Source organism: Diceros bicornis, chromosome 2 (genome assembly GCF_020826845.1).
Source record: "Diceros bicornis minor isolate mBicDic1 chromosome 2, mDicBic1.mat.cur, whole genome shotgun sequence".
In the NCBI taxonomy this organism is placed as follows: domain Eukaryota; kingdom Metazoa; phylum Chordata; class Mammalia; order Perissodactyla; family Rhinocerotidae; genus Diceros; species Diceros bicornis.
In genome coordinates, this window is record NC_080741.1 from 35,890,339 (window position 1) to 35,918,153 (window position 27,815).

General features: G+C 42.3%; 1 protein-coding gene across 3 annotated transcripts in view; it reads right to left on the reverse strand.

The window, feature by feature from the left end:
* OSBPL10 (oxysterol binding protein like 10) overlaps nt 1-27,815 on the reverse strand; it is a 290,512-nt gene that overhangs the window by 169,004 nt on the left and 93,693 nt on the right. For all 3 annotated transcript variants that reach the window (XM_058554363.1, XM_058554346.1, XM_058554355.1), the window contains exons 2-3: nt 26,636-26,811; nt 23,565-23,644 (exon numbers count right to left, since the gene is read on the reverse strand). In XM_058554363.1, the coding sequence (XP_058410346.1) occupies nt 23,565-23,644; nt 26,636-26,811 (256 nt within the window). The remainder of the gene's footprint in view (nt 1-23,564; nt 23,645-26,635; nt 26,812-27,815) is intronic.

Here is a 27,815-nt window from a genome sequence, read left to right on the forward strand (position 1 = left end):
TCCACTCGTGCCTCCCATTGGCCGAACCTACCTGGAAATGGAAAGCAAGGGATCCCGTAAAGGCCATTCCTCATGGCATGACCCAACAGGCGTTGCAAATACGCTCTATACAAGATTATTCAGAATCAGGGTTTACATCACAGGACACCTGCCATAAAGGTTTAGCGTTTGCTCCTTTGGTCCTGAGCACACGTGGGATAGTTCTCTGTACTCTGGCAGAATTCTCCGTGTTATTTTCTTCTCCAGGTCTGTTACCCTCAGTCTTACCTCTTGCTGAGCTGCACACCCTTTCTCAGGGACACCATTTCATTTTCTCCTCTGCTATTGCTATTTGCTCCTCCTGCAAGAATTTCCCATTCCCCCAACTCCTCCCACCAACACCTCATTCAAATATAGACATATGGCAGGTGCAAGGTCATGGTTAAAAACATTTCAGGATTCTCATTTCAGACATGAAGAACATGAGCTCCATCAGTCTGGTTTCAACTCCACTCAGTGACATTTTTCTTCAGTTCTTTTTAAAACTCATGCTCTACCATTCTCAAATCTCCCACTGCGTTGAAAACAAAAAGAAGCCTGTATTTCAAGGAACAACTAGTTCTCACGCCAAAGCCAATCCTCTTAATTGCGCTTTTGCCCCAGAATACATGGGAGCAATGCCCGCCTCCCACATGCCCGCTGCACTGTGCTGTCATCTCTCTGCCCAGGTTTTAGGATTAACACAGGAACAGCTGAAAGCACTTCTAGCCAAAAGCCAAGAACACCAGGCTATCTAAAAGCATGGCAAAACAGTCTATAATAGTGTCCCAGACATTAAAATGGAATCGGATAAAAGGTAGACCTTACTTGTTTCTCTTTATTTAATCACATCCCTGATCACAATATAGATCATATATCAGTTTGGAACACTCTGGATTGCAAGTAACAGAAAACCGACTGACAGAGGCCTAAACTTTAGGACCCTTTTTATTACATTTAGCAAGAAGTGCGGAGTCTGGTGGTCCTAGAGTCAATTGGGTGGCTCCTTCCACCCTTCTGCTCAGCTACTATCTGTGTAGTGACTTTGGCCCAAAGGCACAATTCCTCATGGTTACAAGCTGGCTGCCACTGCTCCAGGTGCCTTGTTATCACACGAGTATCCAGAGTAGGAAGGAAGGGAGATGAGACAAAGGGACATTCTCCTTCTGTAGCTTTCTCCTTTTACCAGAATCAAAATATTTCCCTTCTGCCCCCAGCAGCCTCCTCATGTCCCACTGGTCAGAAGGAGTCTCAAGACCATCCCTAGCTACAACAGGGGCTGGTGAGTGAGTACCTGGCCAAGGGGGAACTGACTAGGCATGAGGAGCACAGATCAAGCACAACTCATACCTGGGCCTGAGACCACTGCCTATGGAGCAAATCAGGGTTCTACTGCGAGGACAAAGGAGGAATGGCTGCTGGCACCCAACAGCTTCTGTCACAGGAGTCTCTCCAGAACCACGTTTCTAGGCTCTTGAGAGAAAGAGCACACATGATATTACTCTTCATGAGGCTTCCACAGCCCTTCACAGCTGCCTCACATTCATCTTGGAAGCAGCCAGTGTTGAATAAGAAATAAATATTATTCCCTCATTATAATACATTTGGCATATGACATACAGGTATTAGACTCAACAAAGGCCTCAGAAATGAAGGAATGGAAAAACAAATACACTACCTTCTTGTCTTCCAGAACACACAAAGACAAATTCAGTGGAAATGGTGAACTTTTTTTTTTTCTATAATTTTATTTATTTATTTTTTTCCCCCAAAGCCCCAGTAGATAGCTGTATGTCATAGCTGCACATCCTTCTAGTTGCTGTATGTGGGACACGGCCTCAGCATGGCCGGAGAAGCAGTGCGTCGGTGCGCACCCGGGATCCGAACCCAGGCCGCCAGCAGCAGAGCGCGCGCACTCAGCCGCTAAGCCACGGGGCCGGCCTCGGAAATGGTGAACTTCTGGTTGATGTTCACCAATAAGCACTTTTTTGCATGGCCCAGTCACGACTTCTAGTCACAGCTGTGACCCCTGCCATATCTACTCCCTGAACTCAGGCCTTACTGATCCCATAACTCCCCTGAGCATGATCTTTTGGTCTTTCTAGGACACAGAACCTTCATTCCTCCTGCTTCCTTTAGCTGCAAACCTCTTCCCACACCCACTCCAGCCCTTCCTCCCGCAATAAATGCTCACTTATCCTACTAGAACCCGCTCACCAAAATCTTCCCTGACTCTTCAGATAGGAGTGGTAGGCCCCTCCTTTGGGATTGCACAGCACTGGGTTTAAACTATTAACACTTGTTCTGGATTACAGTTTCTTGGTTTAGCTATCAAATCCCACACTCAGTAGTCTCAGAACAGCAGCCATTGGGAATTTGTCTTCATAGCCCTGGTACTGGGCAAAGCATCTAGCATACATGTAGCATTGGTCCAAGGAAGGGTTTTTTGTTTGCTTCTTTTTTTTTTTTTTTTTGCATCAAGGACACTTACCACTGACCAGAAGTTTTTGCAATCTCCATGTTCAGCTTCTGTTTCTTCCTTTTTCTATAGTCTTTAATTGCTCTTCAAAGGCTCAGTATGTAGGATACGCTGGACTATACAAATGGCCACAATTCTTTCAGTTCTTCCCACCAAAAGGTGGGGTCTATCTCTCTACTTCCTGAATCTGCTTGGCCTTGTGATTTGCTCTGACCGTCAGAATGTGATGGAAGTGACATTGTGTCAGTTCCTAACCTAGGCTTCAAGAGACCTTTCAGCTTCTGTTCTTGCTACTTTTGGAACCCTGCTCAGCCACATGTGAACAGACCCAGAGTAGCCTGCTAGAGGATGAGGAACACGTAGTTCATTGACATCCCCACCCCTCTAATTGCCCAGCCAACAGCCAGCCAACCACCCGATGAGGGAGGCCATCTAGGAATACCCAGCCCGAATTCACCTGCGAATGGACTGCAGACATGCAAGCAAGCCCAAACAAGATCCGCTGAGCCCAGCTCAGACAAGAAGAAATGCCCGGCATAACTATAAGCTAAATAAGTGGTTGTGGTTTTAAGATATTAAGTTTTGGGGGGCCGGCCCGGCGGTGTAGCGGTTAGGTTCACATGTTCTGCTTTGGCAGCCCGGGGCTCACCAGTTCAGATCCTTGGCACGGACCTACCCACTGCTCATCAAGCCACGCGAGGCGGCATCCCACATGGGAGAGCTACAACTCTACAACTAGGACACACAACTATGTACTGGGGCACTGAGGAGAAAAAAGAAGAGGAGGATTGGCACAGATGTTAGCACAGGGCCGATCTTCCTCAAAAAAAAAAAAAAAGACATTAAGTTTTTGGATTTTTTTTTTTTTTTGTGAGGAAGATCAGCCCTGAGCTAACATCCGTGCCAATCCTCCTCTTTTTGCTGAGGAAGACAGGCCCTGGGCTAACATCTGTGCCTATCTTCCTCCACTTTATACGGGACGCCACCACAGCATGGCTTGACAAGCGGTGCATCGGTGCACACCCAGGATCGAACACCGGGCCGCCAGCAGCGGAGCGCGAGCACTTAACCGCTAGGCCACAAGGCCAGCCCCTGGGATATTTTTTATAAAGCAACAGATAACTAGTACACGAGATTTGAGGATGAATTTACAACATTTAAAGCTGGATAGGATCTGAGAATATCTTCTAGTCCAAATCCCTCTTTTTAATAAGAAACCGAGGCCCAGAGAGGCTGAGCAATTAACTCCAAAATACACAGAGCCAAGACTAGAAGATTCCCTCATTCTAGGTCTCATTGGCCTTACCACTTCACACCATAACAAGGCCTTCACCTTTAATAAGGGTCTATTATGTACCCAAAACACGCCTACCAAGAGACTAAGAGAATGACACACGCATTCCATTAAATACCAGGTAGCTAATTTTTTTTCTTTTTAAATGACAGAATCACACACATATAAATATACACTGGCATAGAAAGACTTCCAAAACTATTATGTGAAAAACACAAACAAAACAAAATATGAAAACAACAATAAATCACAAAACAATTTCTAAATTGTTTTGGCCCCATTTCCCTCTCTTGTTGAAAACAATGCATGCACGCATATGCCTAGAACGGTTACTCTGGGGGATGGGAATGGAATGGAGGGGCAGAGAGCTAGGGGGCAGCAAACAGCTTTCAACACGTAAAAAAGCAAATCAAAATTCTACGTTATATACACTACCAAATTAAAACGAGCATGAGAGAAATGTTCTTCCTTCTCTTCCCACAGAAGCACACAGCGGCCAGCAGCAGAGCACTCCCAGATCCCTCTCACAGCACCTTCAGCAGAGAAAGCTGGCAATTACACTATTCACCATCATCATAATTATGATATTAATAGCTCCAGAGCCTGCCTTTGATTCAGCCTCTCTAAAAGTATTACTTTACTCATCTTGCAATATCTCTGTGAAACACAAGAGGGGAAATGCTCCGCCAACTTTACAGAATAAGAAACTGAGGTACCAAAAAAGCAAAGAGCTCAAGGTCAAGGCGAATGGCAGAACCGCCCACATACTCAAGTCCCCTGACTCTCAGTCCTGGACTGTACCTGCTCACGGTGCGTCTGTGTATTATCTGATGTCTGAGATAATGAAGAAAGCACTAACAACATGACGCCTCGAGCTGGCTTCAACAGCCAGCAAATCGAAGCAGTTATCCGAGGTCACTACCTAAAGTTGCAGAAAGCCTTCACAAGAGAAAAGACAGGGTTTTGTTGTTGTGTTTCAGAAGTCAACCATCTCTCTAGTAATATTCTTTAGATTCTGATTTTTAAAATACAGAAGAGACACTTCCTCAAGTTGAGCCACTCTGTACTATGTATCCCACTGGGGGAAAGAATATTTATGGCTTCACAACACGCAGAAATCCTAGATGCCCTGGGAGCCTGTGTCTATACTGTCTCAAGGGAGAAATGCTCTTCCTCAGCCAAAGAGACAGGAGGAGACCTGAAGAGAAAATGTGCCCCCTCAATTCCACTCCCCAGTTCCCCAGACCCCATTTACCTTAGATGACCAGGGGTGAGGGAGCTGGCAAGAACCTCTCTCCGCATCTGGCCACAGCGGGATGAGGCAGGAGGAGGCACTGCTGTGGGTCTTTACCGTGGCCGAGAGGTTGCAGCCCATAAGGAGGACCAGAAGGCCCCCCCACCAACGCCCTGCCTGGCCCCAGCGCAGCTCACACGGGCTGTCAAGCTTCAGTCTCAAGCGACCATTCTCTCCAATCTCTTCTCCAGTCGGTCAGCGCAGCACAGAGCATGAGGCAAAATAAAACTTCAGAAATATGTGATTCACCTCTTCAGCAGTAACACGTGCCAGAGATGCCACCCAGCTCTTCTCAGATTGGTACAGAATCATGGCAAAGGGGGTCTAAGGCTGCAAAGTTTGGGGTCCCCTTCATTCCGTGGCTGGGCCTAGGGATCTCCCAGGCTGGCCTGATGGAGCGGGACTGTGAGAGCATTATTGCTTCGCTGCTAAAATCCCTCTCAATTCCTCTCTGCATCCCTCATTGGGGGAGCTGCCCAGCAGTCTCAGAGACATGATGGACGGGCCGCCTCACACCTGGCAAGAGAGCAGGGCCTTTCCCAAGAGCAAAAGCTCAGCTGCAAACAGCCCCCTGGCCTTGCTTTTCCCTGTCCACTGAGGCACAATTTCCCAGCAGCTCTGGGGCACAGAAGGCCTCAGATGAAGGGTCAAACATATGGGATGCCTTCAAGTCTCACTTCTGTCATGTCTCAGCCATGTGGCCCTTCAAGCTTTCTGAGCCTCAGTTTTCTCATCTGCCAAAAGGAGATAATATCTACCTAATAGGATTGTTGGGAGAACTTTGAGGCAACTGTTCTCAACTAGGGGTGATTTTGCCCTCAACAGGAAGCATCTGGTAAAGTCTGGAGACTGTTTTGGTTGTCACAACTGGTGTGTGGTGGGCAGTATTGCTATTAGCATCTAGTGGATACGAGCCAGAGATACGGCTAAACATCCTATAACCTTCAGGGATAGCCTCTCACAACAAAGAATTATCAGGCCAAAAATGTCGATAATGCCAAGGTTGAGAAACCCTGGTATCAGGTGATATATGTGGAAGAAACTTATGAACTACAGTGCCCCACTTATCATTACTACCATGAGAGAGGAACACGTTTTTGTGGGATTTGAACAAACTACTTCTAGGAGACAAAAGTATTTTCCTGTTTTGTTTTGTTTTGTTTAAACATCAATACATAATGAGAATCTGGGAAGTTCAAGCTTCTACGCTACAAGCTGTAAAGGAGAGAGCACCAATGACAGTGTACTGCACACAGTGGGCAGTTTTATAAATGCCTACTGTCCAGTACACAAGAGAAGACTTTTTAATCCAAAGACATAGGCAGATCCTCCAAGAAGCAGGACTTAAGGAAGATAAAAAGAAGATGCCATTAAGATAAGCTGCCAAGTAGATGAATAAAAAATAAATATCCTAAATAGAGGTATCAGGCATCAGCAATCTTTTCCAGCTGCTGACCCAGCCAAAGAGCATTCAGAAGGAAGAAAGATCCTGAAGGTGGATGCCAACCTACTAATGAGACTCAGGGTTCCATTGAAAATGTTCCTATAACCTAACCTGAAATGGGCTTCTTGATAACCTCTCCAGGTTGTCAAGGGTGGATGTCAAGAAGTCTGCGGAGCGCTCTAAAAGCAGCTAAGAGTAGAAGATGATGGGGGTAAAGTTTGTGGTAGAGAAATAGGATTGTCAAACCTGTAGCACAGGCAAGAGAGGGTGGGGATGTTGGTATCCGGCAGAACCAAAACACTGCAAATCAGGGTTAGTCAGCCACCCTGAGAACACAACTCAGATTGTGTGGATGGGTAGGTGGATGGATGGGTGGGTGGATGGAATAGTTTATCCAGCTCAGAATTGATTCCACTGATAACTAACCCCCAAACACTCAATTAACTTCCCAGATACCTTCATTTTCCTATGTAACATATTACAGATTTCTTACAAAATCTTTCTTCCCTTCTTGGGCTGAAGAATAGCAATATACTTTTTCCACACTCAAGAAGTGCCGCATGTTCTGTTCTAAGGTACTAGAGACAAATCAAGAGTCTTCTCACCTGGCCTCCACGATTCCTGCATCAGGGACCACAGACCTGGGGAGGCGGCCCAGGCCACTAGCTTCAGAGCACGATGGAGTATCAGACATCTGGGTTCAAGATGCAGTCCCTTACCAGGTGTGTGACCTAAAGTAGTTATTTATAACCTCTCAGGGTTTTATCATCTTCATTCTCTATTAGGAAATTCAAACCTACCTTGCAAGGATTAAACGCAATAATGTCTATGAAAGTACTTACCATTGTGCCTGGCTTTTTGATCAATTTTGACAGCTACTGGCTTAATAATCTTTATATATTAAATTTATATAAAATATTGTTATTGATCATCCACAACCTCCATGATATGTAAGTTATCTCAATAGTTTAAAAAAAAAAAAAGACAAAAGCCAAGCTAGCACACAGAATGGGCTAGAGGTTGCCCAACCACAGAGGCCAACCTTCAACCCAGTGGGAGTTCATTGCTGGCTCGCCCCAACCTTCCTGTCTAAATCTCTATTTTCTATAACATATTGTTCTCCCTTTTCTCCAAGGCCCATTATTCTAACCAGTTCTCCATATCAGCCGGACTGCAATGACCCTATTAATGCCTCCTTTCTCCAAATTCTCTTCACCTCTCAGAAAACCACTGAGTTCCTTAACGGTTAGTCTCAGCTAGGTAACAGTAAGTGAATAATTACTTTCCTTAAAATTCACACTCGTATGTAAATGACTATTATGTACATTTCTATATATGTGCATGACCAATATGTAAATGATAGGAAATTTCTCCCAAGGAATATATGCATTTTTAAAAAACAAGATCTTGGGCCGGCTCCATGGCTTAGCGGTTAAGTGTGTGTGCTCCACTACTGGTGGCCCGGGTTCGGATCCCGGGCACGCACTGACACACCGCTTCTCCGGCCATGCTGAGGCCGCATCCCACATACAGCAACTAGAAGGATGTGCAGCTATGACATACAACTATCTACTGGGACTTTGGGAGAAAAAAAAAGGAGGAGGATTAGCAATAGATGTCAGCTCAGAGCCGGTCTTCCTCAGCAAAAAAAAGAGGAAGATTAGCATGGATGTTAGCTCAGGGCTGATCTTTCTCTTAAAAAAATAAATAAATAAATAAAAAACAAGATCTTGTTCTTAAAAGTGTTAGACTATATATGAGTTTTTAATACTTTTTTTTTTTTTTTTTGGTGAGGAAGATCAGCCCTGAGCTAACATCCATGCCAATCCTCCTCTTTTTGCTGAGGAAGACTGGCCCTGGGCTAACATCTGTGCCCATCTTCCTCCACTTTATATGGCATGCCGCCACAGCATGGCTTGACAAGCGGTGCCCCGGTGCGCACCCGGGATCTGAACCCGGGCCGCCAGCAGCAGAGTGAGCACACTTAACTGCTACACCATGGGGCTGGCCCCTAAAACTTTTTATGTGTAATTTCAAACGTACAGAAAGTCTCAAAGAAGAACACCTATATTCCCTTTACTCAGTTTCACCAATTAATATTTTACCCCATTGTTATCATTTGTTCCCTCTCTTCTCTCCCTCCCCCCTCCATATATACACACACATATAATTATAATACATATAAACCATTTGAGGGTAAGTTATATACATCATGGCCATTTACCATTAAGTATTAACTACTTCAGTGTCTTTCCCAAAAATAAGGGTATTTTCTTACAATAATCACAATACAGTTATCAACTACCTTTATCTAATCTATTGTCCATATTCCAATGTTGTCAGTACAAAATCAGATCCAGTTTAGGATCAGATACTGCATTTAGTTGTCATGTCTCCAGCCTCATTTAATCTGGAACATTTCCAGAGCCTTCTTGATCTTTCATGATGTTGACATTTTTAAAGAATACAGTGTACATGGGATCTGTTTTTGAGAAGGCATACGTGAAAATATTCACTGTTTTCTAGTCTTTGACCTTGCTTTATTTTTCTTCACAGAACCTATCACTACTTGACCTAGTACATATCTGTTTGACTGTCTCCCCCACAGAAGTGTAAGTTCCATGTGGCCACTCTCCATGGTCCACCGCCATATCCCCAGCGCCAGGCCATGATGGCACACAAGCCTTCAGTACCTGTTGAATACTCCTCCCAAGCTGACCTCCTTCTAAGCCTCTCTCCCAATGTCAGCAATACAGGGACCAGGCAATTCCACTCTGAACAGCTGACCCCAACGTTATGCCTAGATTCTCTTGTCCTTAGTGTGTTCGTTCATACTCATCTACAATGAGGTTCAGTGTGGGAAATGATCTCACACTAAGAGTTGTCTATCTTGTCTCATTCAAAACTCCTCACAGAGGCCTATCTATATAAAATCATCCACTAATATTCTAGACAGAGAACAGTAACTAAACTATTTATTCTGGAACAAGGCCCTATTTAAGTACGGATAAATGGTGGGATAAATTAGTTCAACTGAATCAAAACTGCATCCTAATTTTTTCCCAAAAAATTTTAAATCTGAAGGTCCCCTTGACCTAAGATCTCCATCCTGGGTAGCACCAATACTTTCCCTTGGGGGAAGGCAGGCAGCCTAATGTTAAAATTATGCTTGAGAAGGTATGCAAAATTGTTGCACTTTATTAAGATAATAAAAAATCCCCAACTTTATTGTTTTAATAAAAGCTGTTCTTAAATTGTGTTTTACTTAGTTAATTTGATGGTGTGTTTAGGGGGGTGATGTTTCACAGTTGTTTTAAGTACCCAAAGGGTAATTATCTATGAAAAATTCTAGAAGAAAAATCACTGAGTTTAATGTAACACAAAAGTAAAATTGCCCAACAGCAGAAAACAGGAAGATAGAGCCAACGGAAGAGTAAATCCTGAGATGAGCTTGCTCAACTTTACTCACCGGGAGTTTATCAAGCTCAAACCCATCGTATTCTATTCCCCCTAAAGACTTGCTACTTAGGAAAACAGAGAGTACCCCCATCATGTCCTGCTTTTCAACTTGGGGCAATTTATACCTCAGGGTCTCAATGGGAGATGTGTTTCATCTTGCTTTTTACCCAAAAACTTGGGGAAACAAAACATTTTTAAAATATTAAATCAGGCTAGTATACTATATAGTAAGATGTATGAGTTGAATTTTTTGAGACACATGGGATTTCTAAAAATGTTTTCAGGTGGGCAGCATTAATCCCCTTCAAGCTCCAGTGGCATTCACTCGCACTGCGGTCTGCATTCAGAGAAGCTCTGCACCCAGGACCTAGCACCCAGCACCCAGGACCTAGGACCCAGGACCCAGGACCCAGGACTCAGGACTCAGGACTCAGGACTCAGGACTCAGGACTCAGGACTCAGGACTCAGGACTCAGGACCGGAGCTAACTCTGCTAATCCACCACCTGCCCCAGCACCGAAGGCTTCAGCTGAAGAGGCCACTCCACATTCATCATTAATCACTGTTTAATTCAAAGGGGAGGAACGCAGCACTTCCCCCAAAGAGCATTAAACTTTAAATACTTCCAACCATATCAAGTAAAATCAATTCTGAGTCACAAAAATAGAAGCCTAATCTGAATTGGCAGGAATCTGGAATTATCGAATATCTTCAAGGACATTTGGTTTTAAGACTTTCAAATGAAGACTGTAATGAGAAGCAGGTGAATCAGCGACTACCTGGTGAAGAGCTTCTCCCTGCACATAAAAGGGCCAACCTGACGGTGGCCTAGGAGCACAGCACTTGGCAAAACAGCTTCAGCTCCACTTGTGTTTTTGTTTTTACAAATTTCAATTTTAACCATTTGAGCAACTACATTTTACACATGAAAATTTCCAATAGTATCAAAGGGTACACCTAAATCCCTACTTTCTTTCTACCCTAAGTCCCTAGTTCCCCCCTCCTGCCCAGGAGCTGCCACTGTTACTAGCCCCTTGCGTGTGTCCTTCCAAAGATCGTGTGTGTGTATGTGTGTGTGTGTGTGTGTGTCTCTGTTTTTTGTTTCTTTTGACTGGTTGATTGGTTCCACATGGTACACCTTCCCCCACTTCTTTTTTTTTAACTTTTCAGTTTTAGTAAGTTTGGTTGTTTAAATAGTTTAAAAATTCTTTTCTGACTTTAGACACTCAGTTATTTATCAGAAATACCCCATTTCACAAGCTGTGCATTTCCAATCTTGGGTAGTCCAGTACTGACCATTTTCCCTGCCAAGTTGGGCTTTCTCTGGGTCCCCTTGTTAGCCCAACAACCCTTACGGATGACAGCCATGTCAGTGTCTGGCTCTATGGTAAGAGCACCACAGATGCAATCTCATTTAATCCTAATCCTTGCCACAACCCACAATCAATCTTCAACATCTACAATTGCCCCCATCTCATAGATTAGGCACTATGAGTAACTTGCCGTGAGTGGCACAGTAGGGCTGGTTTTGAACACAGTACTGTCCACCCCACAGCCTCACAGAAAGTGAGATTGGAGCCACTCAACACAAGACCACACAGTATGAACAATGCCAAAATGGTTAAGTCCAGATTATACCAGAGCTTTCTGATACACAAGGAATATTATCACTTGGGCAGTCTACAGGAGCTTTTTGGAGGAGAGTCATTACAATCAGGCTTTAGGGGAGGTGCTTAGCTCTTGCTCCTAAGTAGTCCATCTTCAGGTGGAATCTAGCTCACAACTGAGTTACTTATCAACACAGCTGTTCTAGCAGAGCTGGGTGAGTTTACGTTATAAAAAGAACCGATACTTGAACCGACACTTGTGAAGTGCTTAATGTCGTTTAATCCTAAAAACCATCCTGTATGATTGATGCTATTATGTTGCTCAATTTACAGAAGTGGAAACTGACGCTAAAAGGGATTAAATTACTCAAGACTACGCACCTAGTTAGTAGGTTGTGAGTGACCCAGGCACGGCCAGAAACCCAGTCCTCTGACTTCAATTCCCTACTCCATCCATAATACCAGATGCTTTGTTTGTTCTCAAAAATTTTGCTTATGTCAAAAGGGATGAGAAAAGTGAAAAGACAAGCTATAGAATGGGAGAAAATATCTGCAAATTATGTATCTGATAAGGGTCTAGTATCCAGAACATATAAAGAATTTTCACAACTCAACAATAAAAAATAAGTGACAAAAGATTTAAACAGACATTTCTCCTAAGAAGATATATGAATGGTCAATGGACACATGAAGAGATCCTCAAGAGTCATCAGGAAAATGCAAATCAAAACCACAATGAGATACCATTTCATCCCCACTAGGATGGCTATAATAATAAAGACAGACAATTAACAAGTGTAGTGAAATTGGAACCCTCACACATTGACAGCGGGAATGTAAAATGGTACAACTTCTGTTGAAAACAATCTGGCTGTTCCTCAGAAAGCTAAACATAAAGTTGCTATACGACCCAGCAATTCCATTTTTAGGTATATACTCAAAAGCATTGAAAATATTCACACACAAACTTATACATAAACGTTATAGCAGCATTATTCATAATAGCCAAAAAGTGAAAGCAATCCAGATATCTACCAACTGATGAATGGATAAAAAATGTAGCATGTCTACACAATGGAATATTGTTCAGCCATAAAAAGGAATGAAGTATTGATTGATGCTACAACATGGAAGCATCTTGAAAACAGTATGCTAAGTGAAAGAAGCCATTCACAAAAGGCCACATATTATATGATTCTATTCACATGGAATGTCTAGAATAGGCAAATCCATGGAGACAGTGGCTAGTGGTTGCCAGGGGCTGGGGAGAGGCGGTTAGTGGGCAATGAGGAGTGACTGCTAATGGGCACAGGGGCTTTCTTTCCGGGGTGATAAAATATTCTGGAAAGAGATAGTTGTGATGGTTGCACAATTCTGAATATACTAAAAGCCACTGAATTGTACACTTAAAAGGGTAAATTTTATGGTATATGAATTATATCTCAAATTTTTGATGGCAGCCACTTGGGCGTGCATATTACTTATCCTCTCTGTGCCTTAGTGCCCTCACCTATAAAATGGGGTAACAGCAGTGAAACCGAGAATGGAGGAGTTAAAATTTCCCTGCATTAGGGTAAAACCGTGCCTGTACCCGCAAGGTTACCATGAGAAACAAAGTAACCAAAGTTTCTGATCTCCCTTTGCAGAACAGCAGGAGGACCACTGATAAGAGAGTAGCTTGCTGACAGCCACCCCCCCCCACTAAGCATGGCACAGAGCACTGAGAGGCTAAAATGACTGACAGTAAACTTTACACGTCACAAACTAAAAATGTACTGCATGCAACACGTAGAACCCCCCAAATTTGCACATGCAATCCATGAAGAAATATGACAGACAGTCGCAGCTGCGCAAAGGACTCTTAAAACTTCAGCCCTCAAGGCCACATGCTCCTCCTCCCCTACCTAAAACTTCAGATAAAAATCCCTACCTTCTTCCCTTCTAGGAGGTGGATCTGCACTTTAACTCCCATCTCCTAGTCTGGCTGTCTTTCAAAAATAAACCTCTTTCCTTGCCACAAGCCTGGAGTTCCAGTTACCAGCCCTCCTGTGTGGCAGGTAAACGAACCTGTGTTTGTGTTCTGTAACAGTAGTACCTGCCTCATAGGGTTGTTGTGAGAAATCTGTAAGATAATCCAAGTAAAGTTCTTCTCATAGTGCCTGCCACACAGAAATGTGCTGATAGATGCCATTTATTATTATTTCCTTTTTCCCAAAATGTGTTCCTTTCGATTTTTCTTTTCTTAGAGTGAGAGAGAGTAGAAAATAACAGAAACATTTTGCTTTGAGTGTTACTCCTGATTGATTTTCAGCTCCTGGAAGCTAACAGCTCTCTATAAATAAAAAGAATCCTCAAGTAATTGTTCTAATACAAAACACAACAATATTTTGGGAAAATAAAGATGACTTGGATACAGTCTTTTAAGGAACTCAAATCCAACACCACTACTCCTAATACTACTACTGTTACTAACACTAATAATAGGGAGGAGTGAGGAAGGAGGAAGCAGGGGTGACATGTATTGAGTGCTTAAAATGTGCTAAGTGCTTTATATCCACCCTCACTTGTGACGACACTGGCAGGTATGGAGGATGCAACTATGATTTCCCCACAGTCCTGGGCATTAAGGACACAGTCAACCGTGAGAGCTCACAAACACACAAACACACACACACACCCCATAAGAAGTGCTGTACTACAGCTGAGTACTGGTATAAATGGGAGCACAGACGAGAGAAGATCCACTCTAACTGGGCAGGGCAGGAAGGCATCACAGAAGTATATGAGCCTCGGGAACCACACGAGTGTTTGCCACATGAAGAATGGAGAGCGAAAGGCATTCCCAGCAGAGGAAACAGCACAGACAAAGGCAAGGAAGCATGAAAGTACACAGCGTGCTTAGCGAACTGCTTGTCTAGAATACTGAGCGCATGAGGGTGGAGAGAAAGCACTGGACCCAAAACGTGATGGGCATCCAATGCCAAGGTAAAGTTTTGGACTTTTGTCTTAGGAAGTGGGTGCTATCAAGGTTGTTGGAACCAGGGAGTAGCACCATCAGCAACCTTCCCTCACTCCTCTGCTTAAAAAGCTCATACTAGATGTTTGCTTGACAAACAGCTGCAGTGGGGTGAGCACGCAGCAGAATCCGACCACAAGAGAACCAGAGTTCCTGCCTTCAGACAAGTCAGGTGGATGTCTCTGTTGCACAGAGGAGGGCAACTGGGGAAGAGAGAGTGATCAAGATGTTTAATGCCAAGGCCATAGAGAAGACCAGAACTCCTGAGAGAAAGGATGGAAGGGAAGGACAGAGGGGTTGGGAAAGCACCATCCAACCTTTTTAGATTTAAAAAAAAAAAAAAAACAACAAAAAACTATCCATAGCACAAGAGGAGATTAAACTAGACACTGGCAAGTTCCTCCTTAGCAACAATCAAGCAGTAACCTTTTGCACCGTCCAACAGAACGTTCTATGATGGAAATGTTCTGTATCTATGCTAATACTGCAGCCATCAGCCAAATGTGGCTACCGAGTACATGAAATGTGGCTAAATGCAACTGAGGAACTGAATTTTAAATTTAATTTAATTTCAATTAATTGAAATTTACAGAGCCTCCTGTGGCTAGAAGCCTCTATATTGGACTGCACAGACTTAGAACCTACTTTCTGTGCTTATTCCTTACATCTACTGTTTTTAGACCAGTGGAACAAAGGCAGTTTGGAATCTCTTCCCATTTTTTAATCATTCCATTACTTATGAGTTATTCAAAATTCTTCTGAGAGGCCTCAAATTTGTTTAGTCATAAAAGTAGAGGTATTCAATGTCATTTGTCAGATGATCACCAAAATTCTTAGCATTCAGTCAATGAGTTACCAGCAGTGCTCTCTAGATGAATAAAATTGGGTTTTGTTTTGAGGAGAATAACTCGTATTTCTTCATTATTAGCATAAATATCTTGGTATGCATTTTTATGCAAATAGTGGGATGAGTTGGGGCCAGGACATCGGACTGGACGGCATCTGAAGTCCCTTGTAACCGCATGGTTTCAGATTCTACAGATGTCACTGGGTTAGTCCCAGCAAGCAGGTGCTTCCTGTTGTGATGCATTTCAACAAAGATATCAAAGCACCTCTCCAAAGCCCTCTGGCTCCCACCCCAGGGTGGTGGAAAGTTGGGAAAGTTGTTGTCTTTCATCATCAGAAACCTAGATTCCTGGGAAAAACAAACAGCAGCTTCAAATCTCCTCACTCTTCCCACTTGGCTGTGGATTTAACATCCAGTCAAACAGAATTCCCCACCCACACCTCCCTCTAACAGACAAGCCTTCTAAAGCCCCAGAAGGAGTCCACACATCTCCCATGCCTCCCCAGATAGTCTCCAAATATCCTCTAACAGGGGTGTCTGCACCTGGCAACCCGGCTACCAGACACAGCATCACCAGCTCGGCCTCTTGACCCCTCTACTCCTGTGCACTCAACCAAGCACACAGCTCTCGGGCCAGAGGGGACATGGAGCTGACCAGTGCGAGCCAGTTTGCCAGGCCAGCCCATTACTCTTCAGCCTCCTTTCTTACTGTCCAACGGCCCTGATCAAACCCGTACATCACTATGGGGTACCAGTTGTCACGGCAAAAGCAGGGGATGTGTTAGGGACTATATCACCAGTGTCAGCTGTCACAGGGAGGTTATATAAATATGGGCAGGTCCTTACTGGGCATTAGCCTTCTCAAGACTACAAGGGAGAGGAAGAGCTGCCCTACCTACTGTTGGGGCCATCCAGACCCCAGCCACCACAGAGGAGGCAGTGCTCTAATACCACCAATTCACATGAATTAGTATGCTAACTGCCATTCCAGGGGATGGAAAAAAAACAAAAAACCTGTGACTTGGGCATCTTCCAGCATGAGTAGTTATATATACACTCCCTGAAACTCAGTAGGTTTCACTACTCATTCAAAACCTCCTAAGATTCATAATGAATTTTAAATCCTGTATTAGACAATCACATTCCTCCATGACCAAATCGTCATAAGACTGTATCCTTAAGTTTGCATTGTAATTGAGAACTACCTGGCAAGGACAAGGAGCCCTAACCACACCCCAATCTGATCTAACCACAATGTCTTCAAACTTTTTTTTTCTTTTTTTGGTGAGGAAGATTCACCCTCAGCCTACATCTGTTGCCAGTCTTCCTCTTTTTTCGCTTGAGGAAGACCAGCCCTGAGCTAATATCTGCGCCAATCTTCCTCTATTTTTTATGTGGGATGCCTCTACAGCATGGCCGACAAGTGGATCTGAACCCATGAACCCAGGCCACCAAAGCGGAGCACAGGAACTTAACCACTATACCACCAAGCCGGCCCCTTCAAACTCTTTACATAGACAAAGATTCCCTGGGACCTACTATCTTCCTAAGTGAACATGGTAGTCAGCGTTTGCTCTCAGGGAGCACACAATCAAGTGTGGGAGGCAGACAGGAAACCAACCGAATCATTGGAGCCCAAAATAATAAAAGCAAAGATGGAGTCAGGCCTGGGGCCCTGAGAGCCCAGAGAAAGGATTTCAAACACAATGAATAGTGTAAACTATTTTAAATTCCCCAAATATCTACATTTCCTTACTTAATTCATAGATTTAAAAAAAAAAGCTACATTTTCCATGTCATTAGATCGGTAAATGCCCACTAAAGATGTCCCTCTATTTCTGCAACTTCCCATCTGGAACTAAACAAGAGCAGGACGAGGAATAAGGAACAAAAAATGACAGAGAGGGAAGGGTAAGTACCTGACTGGAAGATAAAACACGATGGAAATCCCAGAAATATTCTAAGAAACAAGCCACCAATCATACACTCACACAGTCATTTTAAAGATAAAACAACCCAAACACAGAGAATAGGTCTGTGGCCAAAGCCTGGTCTTATAGTCCATCCTCAGGGAGAAGCAAGATGCTCATGAATCAGTGTGTGTGATTTCTGGGCATGTGCATGCACAGAAAAAGACTGGAAGGATGGACCTCCAAATAGAGTCAGGTGATCTCTTTCTATTTATCCACAGATGTACACACAAAAGGCATCATCAGAGATTAGGTATGGGGCTGGGTTCGGGGTGATTTTTTTCCATTCTTTATACTTTCTTCTGAATGTTTTATACTGTGTATGGGTAGTATTCACAATTTAAAAAAATAATGCTACTTCCACTATGAAAAATAAAAATTTCTTCACAAGCTGTCAGCAGTGAATTCATAATAAGAGTATGTTTGTGGTGGGGATCGGGGTGCCAGTCAGAAAGAAGCCAGCTGAGCCAAAAAGGGAAGTCCCGAGCTCCTTCAACAATTTGAATCCCCACAACCCATCTCACCATCGTGTAGCTGGTTGAAACTCTCTACTTTCAGAGGAAGTGATAATCATTACCATACATCAACATCTATCCTTTAGGGCTGAAAGTCTGGGGAGAAGGTACTAATGCCTAATTAGCATCAGAGCAGACTAGTAATCTCCTCACTTAGCATATAAATCACCCCCCAAGTGAATCCACCTTTCATGTGTGGATGAAAAAAATCAAATACTGAAAATACAGTAAGTTTCTATCATGTTTAGCCTTTAAAAATTCTCTCAATTGGTCAGAATGAAAGCCAATGAAACTACAATCTTCAAAATCTGAACATGCTTTAAATGCTTTCTAATCACCTGATCATCCCCCTCATTATCCCACTTTCCCCACAGGTCAAAAGTAACTTGACAACAGCATTATTCAAAAGTATCTCTGACTCCTCACTCCACTCTCAAATATTGACTTAGGTTGATTTTGAATGACCTTGAGTTCTCTGATGTGGCTATTTGAAAATAATGGGGCTACCTGAAAACAGATACATAACCACAAATGGATGAACAGCTGCAGTGGCTGGCGAGGTGCTGGACTTCCAAGCAGCAGTCTTGCTAAAAAATCAGCACATGCTACTGAGCTCCTAACTCCACGGAGTGCTTTATGTCAGCAACTGGTTTTTGCCTGCATTAGCTTGCTTGAGCCTTATGAGACACATGTTGTCACCCTTTCAAAGATAAGAGAAAGAATAAAAGTGAGCTGAGCAGGTATGCTCAACACATAATTGGCAGAGCAGGGATTTAAATATGTGTCTTCCCACGCTGCACCCCACAGTATTTCTTCTAAACCAAAATGCCATGAATTGAAACATGGATATACACAATCAGAAGATGCTTTTAATTCAAAGTTCATGGGGACCTGCCCAAAATGCTCAACTTACATAAGTTTATGTTACAAAAAAAGTCATTGCAAAAGGCCAATGTTACTTTCAAGTAAACTCACTAAAGAAAATTTTGGAAGAAGGATTGCCTTGATTACATAAAAATTACAGATGTCCTATTACAGAGCTGTCCCCTCCACATTATAAAATATGGAATTCATGGGAGAGAGAACCATCATGAACCTTCCAATCAGCTCCTGCCAAGAAACTAGGATGGGAGAAGAGCCCCGGGGAGGAGGCATGTTGAGCAACTTGGGCTCTTGTCCTAGTCCAGTCACTTATTGGCTGTGTGACTTTGAACCCATTATTTAAGTTCAATTAGTCTCAGTTTTCTAATTTGTAAAAATGGAGATAATACTACCTACCGCACAGGACCGCTGTGAAGAGTAATGCGATCATGAATGAGGGTCAGTCACATACAAGGTATTGATTGTCATTACTTCCGTCAACAGGCCAGTCCTTTCCCATACTCAATGCTTATTGCAGTTCCCATAACACCACTACTCCCTATCCTAGGAGTTTCCTAACACCGTCTACTTGAAAAAAATAAGACACCTAACTCCTGCATTTTTAATACTTTCAAAGTCATACACACATAACTCTCAAGAGGATGGTTCCTCACAGCTCTCTCTTAACACTTTGCCAATCAATGCAATTCTCTACACTGCTTTAAGTTTTTATACTGCATTAAAAATAGGATGTTTTGTTTTGTTGTTTGTGTTTTCAGAGAAAGTTGATGCTCTATTCTTCCCAGCAGATCGACCTCGCACCCTCGCAACCAAGCCTCCAACAACACTCAAGGCCACAGGATGAACCTATGTGATGGTGAAAAAAGGGGGGGGATTCTCTGTTGTTTGGCAGTTTCTGTCCACCTAGAAGGAGAAACTGCCACAAAGGGACCCCATCGCCCACAAAGGGAAGAACATGGCAGCCCTGACATCTTGGAGGTGTGAGCAGGAAACCAGGAGATCTGAGTTCAAGTCTTGGCTCCTCAGCCCTCCTGGTTGGACCTTCCTCGCATGTAAACCAAAGGAGGCTGGACCAGATGGCCTTCAGATTTCAAAGGCCAATCATTTCTTTAATCTGGGAATTAATTTAGGTATTAACTGGGAATCACTTTTGATTTTTGAAAGTAAGAATATTAAGAAGAAAAAGTAAGACACACTTGCTAAAAAGACAGAATCAGCTACTGATACAACAGCATGGATGAAATTCAGAAGCATTATGCTAAGTGAAAGAAGTCTGATGTGAAAGCCTGTATAATTCTGTTTATAGAACAGTCTAGAAAAAGCAAAACTATAAACAGAAAATGGATCAGCGGTTGCTAAAAGCTGAGGAGGGGGGAGGGGACTGGCCACAACGGGATAACAAGAGAACCTTTGGGGATGGCAGAATTGTGATTGTGGTGGTGGTTACATGACTGTGTACATTTGTCAAAACTCAAACTTTACACTTAAAAGTTGTGAATTTTACCTTATGTAAGTTATACCTCAATAAACCTAAATTTTTTAAAAAGGCAATCGATCAATAAGAATTCTACCATTTTTCTACAACAGAAAGAATGTTTTGACCCTCCAAAAGCAAAGCAACGTAACATCTGAATAAAGAGCAGTTCTTTTTATATTGAATAACGGTGTCTTCGGGAGCAATTCCCTCCTTGTTTTTCCCATTTCACTTCAAGACTGGGAAAAACCTCATCATGAATTGACTGAGACAGGTCTGGGTTTCAGAAACACTGGACTGGTCATCTTTAAAGCCCTTTGCAGCTCCAGAGTTCTGTAAGTTGGGTTATCCTGCAATTCTCACTAAGGTGAGTTTGAATGATAGCGTTATTCCATCTACCTAATATTTGTTCCAGGGAATACTTGATTTAAAAAAAAAAGTTTTTAAAAGGTAAAATTCCAAGCAGCTGTAGGGAGAATATTGTCTACAATCTCCTGGGGAGGGATCTGTCCTGCTGAGGGAGAATGAGGAAGAACCTAGTGAAGCATATATTCCTAATAACCATGATGTCAATGAAGCAGCCATCCTATAGCCGACTGGACGTCAAATTTACATTCACTTTAAGCCTAACTTCATTTCACTACTAACTTCTGCCCAAGCAGCCTTGGACTTCATAATGCTCCTGCTGAATAACTAAGTCTGTTTACATTTTAAAAATTATTCCCTAATTGATCATGATCACTCTTCTATAAATGAGTGGTGGTAGCAATCTCACCTCTAGTCCTCAAATAAGGAATCCTATTGGCCCTAACATCTAAATTATTATTTATTTTGGCTCTAATATCAACAGATTAATCCATATTCTTGAAACTACCCAGAGAATGTATCAGATTTCAAATTCTCCTTCAGAGAATCCTCAAAGTCTCCTATTTCTTACTACCATTAGGATGTCTTTACTCTTCCTTGTCTCTAGTAATTCATCAAAAACACCAATGTATTTAAAGTTGGTTTCCCTACCTGAATTCTTATACCCAAAATCAATTCCAGATGAATCAATGATGTAAACACGATAAACTACAAATTCACTGGAAGAAAATACTGAAGAATGTTTTCATAACTTTGAGCAAAAAAGCCCTTTTCTAAACATGATGTAAAACCAAAAGCCAAAAATGAAAATATTCATAAATTTGACCAGAAAAATTAAATATTTTACATAGCAAAAAATGTATTCAAAGTCAAAATACAAATGACCTACTAGGAGAAAATATCTACAGTACAAATGGCAGGCAAAGGACAAATATACTTAATGCACAAAAAGCTACTGCAAATCAAGAAGAAAAAGACGAACTCAAAAGAAAAGTGGGTGAAAAATAAAAATTGGCAGTTTACATAAGAGAAATAGTGGCCAACAGACATTTGAAAACATACTCAGCCCCAGTCATGTTTTTGAAGTGGAAGTGAAAATAATAGGAGATAATTTATATATATATATAATTTAAATAATTTTTTATCTGTGAGACTATCAAATGCTGAATGCTAATAAGAGCCACGATTAGTGAGGGGGGAAAACACCCTTACACACAAAACTGGTGGGAGTACAAATTAGAGCCACTTTTTTAGAAGACAATTTAGCAATACCTATGAAAATTCAGAAGATACATTCTACGACCCAGCAATTCCACTATTATAAATTCATATATATACCTACAGATACAAAAAGATTTATGTACAAAGATGTTTATGATAGCGTTACATTTAACAACAACAGCAAAAACAACCTAAACGTTCATCAGTAGAGGACTTAAATAAAGCACTGACATCCATTCCTTAGATCACCATCCAACCATCCTAAAATGAGTGTAGTAGATCCAGACATCTAATAGGGAAGGATCTCCAAAATATATTAATAAGTGAAAAACAAAGGGAAAACAGTATACATGATCTAATCCCACGTGTGTAAAAATAAACGTAGATACAGATAGATATATACACAAACACATGTCTAAATTTGTTAGAATGACATACAAGAACAGTTAAGAGCAATTTCTCTAATAATCATATATGGCAATAGTGGAGATACGTTATATCCTTTTTACTTTATCCCCCTTCTGTTATGTTTGATAAAGAGTAAAATGACACATATAAAAAGAAAAAAAATTTCAACTGCCCTGCCTAGGTGTTTATAAAATATTGATGAAATGTTCAGAACTTCCACTAAAAATTTCTGGAAAATAAAAGAGACCAGAGGGGAACAAAGCTTTAGAAGTAGGGCCCTACCTACGGTTACCCAGATTCTTCCCTGAGCAAGTCAAGAAGGGCATTACAGTGAGTGAAACTGTGGTAAGCAAGTCAAGAAAAGAGGCTGTCTCTAGAAAGAAAAAAATTGAACAAAATCATCATGAAGAAATCATTTCAGATTGTATTTGGAGGCAGAACAGGGAAGTAAAACTAAGCAAGCCATTTCCCATGGCCCTGAGCAAGATAGCAGGCAGGTTACAGTAAACGAAATCATCAGAAGTTTCAAGTATGGGTCTTTCTATCAGATGCAGGGAATACGAAAAATGGTCACAACTGGATATAGTAATTAAATCTGAACTAATGATATAAAAGGGATAGCCCTTTGAACATTAATTTTAATAAATATTTATTGCCCTCAATAAATTCATTTTGCAGTTATTTCCTATATTTTAATGACAAGAAATCCTCCAAATAGTCCATGAAAACGCCTACTTGCTATCTCTCACACATCTGACCCAAGATCTCATACCGCTCTCGAGGAGGAAATAATTCACACTTGGCTGCCAAATTACCCGAGAACATTTTTACACACTTAGAATGCAGAAGCTCCTTGCAGAGTACTTAATCAATTTGGGGTCTAGGTTTTATTTAAGGATCAGTGACAACAACTAGTCTTCGTGAACAGTAAATCTGACTACTCTGCCTCCACGATGAAATCATCTACTCAAGCTTCTCAACAGACCAATTAACAGCTGCCTAAATTGACAACACGGAAAGCAATAGAAGTGTCTTTCCAAAATCAGTTCCAATAAAGTGTCTGCATGTCTCTTCATTCTATCGACAAGCGAATCCTACTACTTTTCTCTTGGCTTTAAATTTAAATGCAGCAGGACAAGTATGAATTCCATTATGGTGGATAACTTAAAACATAACATGAAAAACAGCTTCCCCAAAGAAACAGATAATTGGGCTGAAGGGTAGCCATCCAGGTAATTGGCATGCCTCCTTTCTTCATGTGGTTACTTACCTTAGAACTCGTTTCCATGTGGTATTTGGCACAAGCTCGAAGCTGAGTCACCCAAAACTGTTTCTCTTTTGCATCAGCAGCTAAAATAAAGAAAGAAATGCTTGCAGAAATTGTTCCAAAACACATCCAATCTATTTCTACACCCACCTAAGGGAGTGGGGGGCCCAGGGAGCCAGGGGGAGCAAAAGAAGGGAAAAGCAAATGCAGATGGCAATGTTCTCAAGCAGCCTGTACTCACACCACAAAACAAATTACACTAAATCTCAACAGAAAATTCCCTCGGAAACCACATTAACTAGTATTCTGAAACATCTATTATAAGAACAATGTTGCCATTTTCTTTCTTTCTTAACTTCCTCCGAAAAAGTCATTTCTATTTCTTTAAAAAGGCAGCAGGGAAGGGTAAACATGATTATTTTTAAATGCCTCTACCATGTGTGGCTAATATGAGGATCAAAGTATAGTTTTTCAGGGCCTTTTGTTATCTACTGGAGCTGTACTGTGGAGTTATTAGCATTTACAAAGTAAGCAGTCAGGTGAATTACAATTTTAATATGTATTCTTAAGAAATCATGTTATGATCAGACAGAACACGATACCAAATGCTGCCTTAGAGATCCTCAAATTTCCCTCAAAGAGGCATTAAAGTACAAGTCAACTGCATAGTCATACTCTTGCATCTATACCGCCATCTCTCAGATTCGTAAGGTTGGTTTTTTTTTTCCTTTGCTGAGGAAGATTTGCCCTGAACTAATACCTGTTGCCAATCGTCCTCTTTTTTTTTGCTTTGCTTTGAGGAAGGTTAGCCCTGAGCTAACATCTGTGCCAATCTTCCTCTATTTTGTATGTGGGTGGCTGCCACAGCATGGCTGATGAGCAGTGTAGGTCCACACTCAGGATCCAAACCTGCGAACCCAGGCCGTCAAAGTGGAACACGCCAAACTTAACCACTACGCCACAGGGCCGGCCCTTAAAAGTATTTTCTTAAAAAAAAAAAAAAAAACAAAACACAGATGTGTAACAGGTTCCAATAAAATCTAACAATTTAACTGCATAATTAACTGCAAAAATATTTTAATATAATATTAACTGCATAAACACTGGCTCTGCAGAACAGAGAATGATTCCCCTAGAAATTATAATTGTTTAAAAAAAAAGGGCCTAAGCGTCATTTGTCAATAAAAACCAACTTCAGCTTGAACTTTCAGGTGAAGAAACCTCGAGTTGTAGACCAGTCAGTGTAAGACCACGTGAACTTCACTTCCAGAGACAAAGGATTTTGCAGAAACTAGAGCCCTTTTCCTTATGAAACACGAAGAATTGCCAGTTTGTGGCAGTACTATCCAGACGCTTAGGCCCAAAACCATTCCCCAAAGCTGTGCACCTAATGATGTTAAGATTCAACTCTACACATAGGTGTGATGTGAAATGAGAAAACCGACCCCAGACGTCGTGGAATGGGCCAAGGACCAGCCATAAATATGCAGAAATTTATCCTGCCTTTTCTGTAGTTGATAAGTTAAAACTAAATTTAGCTCTTGTGATTATTTCATGTAAATAATAAAACTTTCATATTTGCTATTAAAACTACCCTTAAAAAAAACAAAAAACCTAGGGTTTAATCATCCAGAATATAATAACAACTCAAAGGCAAAATGAGATGGCTCAGTTGTCAAATGAGTTAGATTTTTCTTTTGTATGGGTTTGTGTCATTTTATAAACCACAAGCTGGGGGGAAAGTGCCATTAAGTCTTTCGCCTACTATTATTTCTGCTCTAACAATTTATTAAGCAATAAACAGCACAGGAAGCCAAGGACCATATAAATCTAGCCAGCTGGAACACGCACTGCATGAATCTCAAAAGAGAACATGAATCCTATGTTACTTAAAAACTGGAAAACTTTCTTCTTCAACTATAGGCATTTTTATTTCATAGGTTTTTGGATTGTTTCATAGATTCTGAAATATGATTTGTATATAGATAATAAAGAAACCTTAGCTTATTCCACCTCTTGGTAGTAAAGCTTGGAGACAGAAGAGTGAAGACTGAACTGAGGGGTGAGGAATCGAGGCCCTCGCTCTGGCTTTGCAGAGATGACCTATCGTGGTCAGTTCTCCAGGGTCAAGGAGAAATAATAAGGGGCCTTTCCTTTGTACTTAGCCTTTACTTGGGCAAAGAAAAATGTCATGTAAGAAGGCAGAATTATCAACCACCTCCCAATACTTAATACCTGCTACCTGTCCTCAGAGCTTAATAACATTGACTCCGTGTGTGGGTGTATACACACGCATGCAAACGTGCATTTGGATTTTTGATTTTGTTGTTTGTTATTTTAAAAAATTCACGATTTTTCTGGCAATGCAACTGTACCAGAATGCAGGAAGAATGATCCAGCAATCAAATTATACTGCTACAGTCAAATCCAGCATTCTTGAAAGGATGCGCCTTGGGGGTGGCAGGACCTACAGTTATGGCCAAGTGCTGGACTCCCTCGCAAGTCATCCTCACTGATGAGGATGCTGAGCAGACACCAGTTTTCAAGAAGCAAAGAAGAGAAAGCATACAAGAGGAAATTAACTCAACACCAGTTGGCTTCACCAGGCTCACTACAATGAGATTAATACAAGTGAAGGGGCCCTTTACTAAGAGATGGTTCTAGAGAAACTTTGGAGGGAGGGCATGATGACCCTTAAAAGACATGTTTTGTCCTTTTAGCACAAAGTGCCCACGGGGCACGATAGTGAAGATTCATACTATAAAGTCAAAGAAAATATATATTGAGCTAACAGGAAAAATCTGCAGAAGTCCTAGGGCTCAGCTGGCTTTGCAGTCACTCACCTCTCCCTTGTCCTTAATTCCTCAGTTAATTAGGACAAGCAATTCGTCACGTTAGGCCCTCTCCCCATCCCAGGAGTGAGAGAGGCAGCATCCGTCTGTCACTACAGAGTCCTCAAACATAGCAAATTGTTAAAGGTGACATAAACAAAAGATCAAAAAACAAGAAAGCCATCACCATGGTAACTATGAATGTAGCCCACAAGACCTGTCTGGAAAGGGAGCAGAACGTACCTCTCAGTTTATACATCTCCCCATTAGCGGCGTACACGACCAGCATGTGGGGAGCTTCATCGCTCAGGGACACTATGGCTCCAGATAAAGACAGGGCTCCTCGAGGCTTCTGGTGCTTGCTTTGCTCATTCACAAAATACTGCAGGATGCCAGCCTCAAAATCCAGCACAAAGTACCTGCGCGGAGAAACCACAGTGCATCATTTTTCTCCCCAGCCCATTCCTCACTCACAGCAAAGTGGAAAAGGAAGGTAATCCTTAAGTTGACATCAAGGTTCCAAATCCAGGAAGCTGGAAACCAACAGTCCCTCCCCGGCGCCCCACAGGTGTCAGCCCTGAGCAGGGAGAGAGCACTTGATTCAGAAGTCAGGACGGGGCTCGTAACGGGGACGTGGGGCAAGGGCCAGGTCCATTCAGGATTGGGTGCGACGCCCACCACTTTGCCTAGGGCCCGCCGACACCACAGTAAACCTCAGAATGGCAAAAAATAGCAGCTGCATTGCCACAGACTGTGAGAACACGCTCCGTAAGACTTCACAGGAACAGCTGGAACTCACCAAGCCTCTAAGAGAGGCCGTTTTACACCCAGGTAGCAGCAAGCTGGGCCTCGGACTTCCTGCCGGCAGCACAGGTCCCGTGAGCAGCCCCAGCTCCCGGCAGCGTCTGTCAGGGAACTGGAGGTGCTTACACAACCACCGGGGCACGCTCTATATAACTTTTTTCACACAAAGAGACAAGAATTCCCTCTGCTCTGGGAAGCTACAATGCCACTGGACTCTGCACTTGGGGTGAAAAAAGGGGACTGCTAGTTGCCCAAATCGCTCTAACAAATGCTGATAGCCAAATATCTGGCCTGTTATACTCTCGATCTATCACCTAGGGAATAGGTAAGACAACTTCCCCCTCTCTATCAGGATGGAAAAGTCTTCATCTGAGTCTTAAATGCTTCCTGTGGCCTAAAGGCTCAGCACAGCCCCTGCCAACTTTTCCAACTTGTCACTTTCTGTTGCACCCACAGTGGCCTTTCCTCCCCTCCCTCGCCTCACCAAGTTGTCTCTCACCAGAGGACCTTGGCTCATGCTGTTCCCCCTGTCTGGAGCGGTTACTCAAAGTGTAGTCCACAAATTTTGATGGTCCACAAATTATACCAGTCCAGGACAGCTTTTTGAAACTTTTCTGGA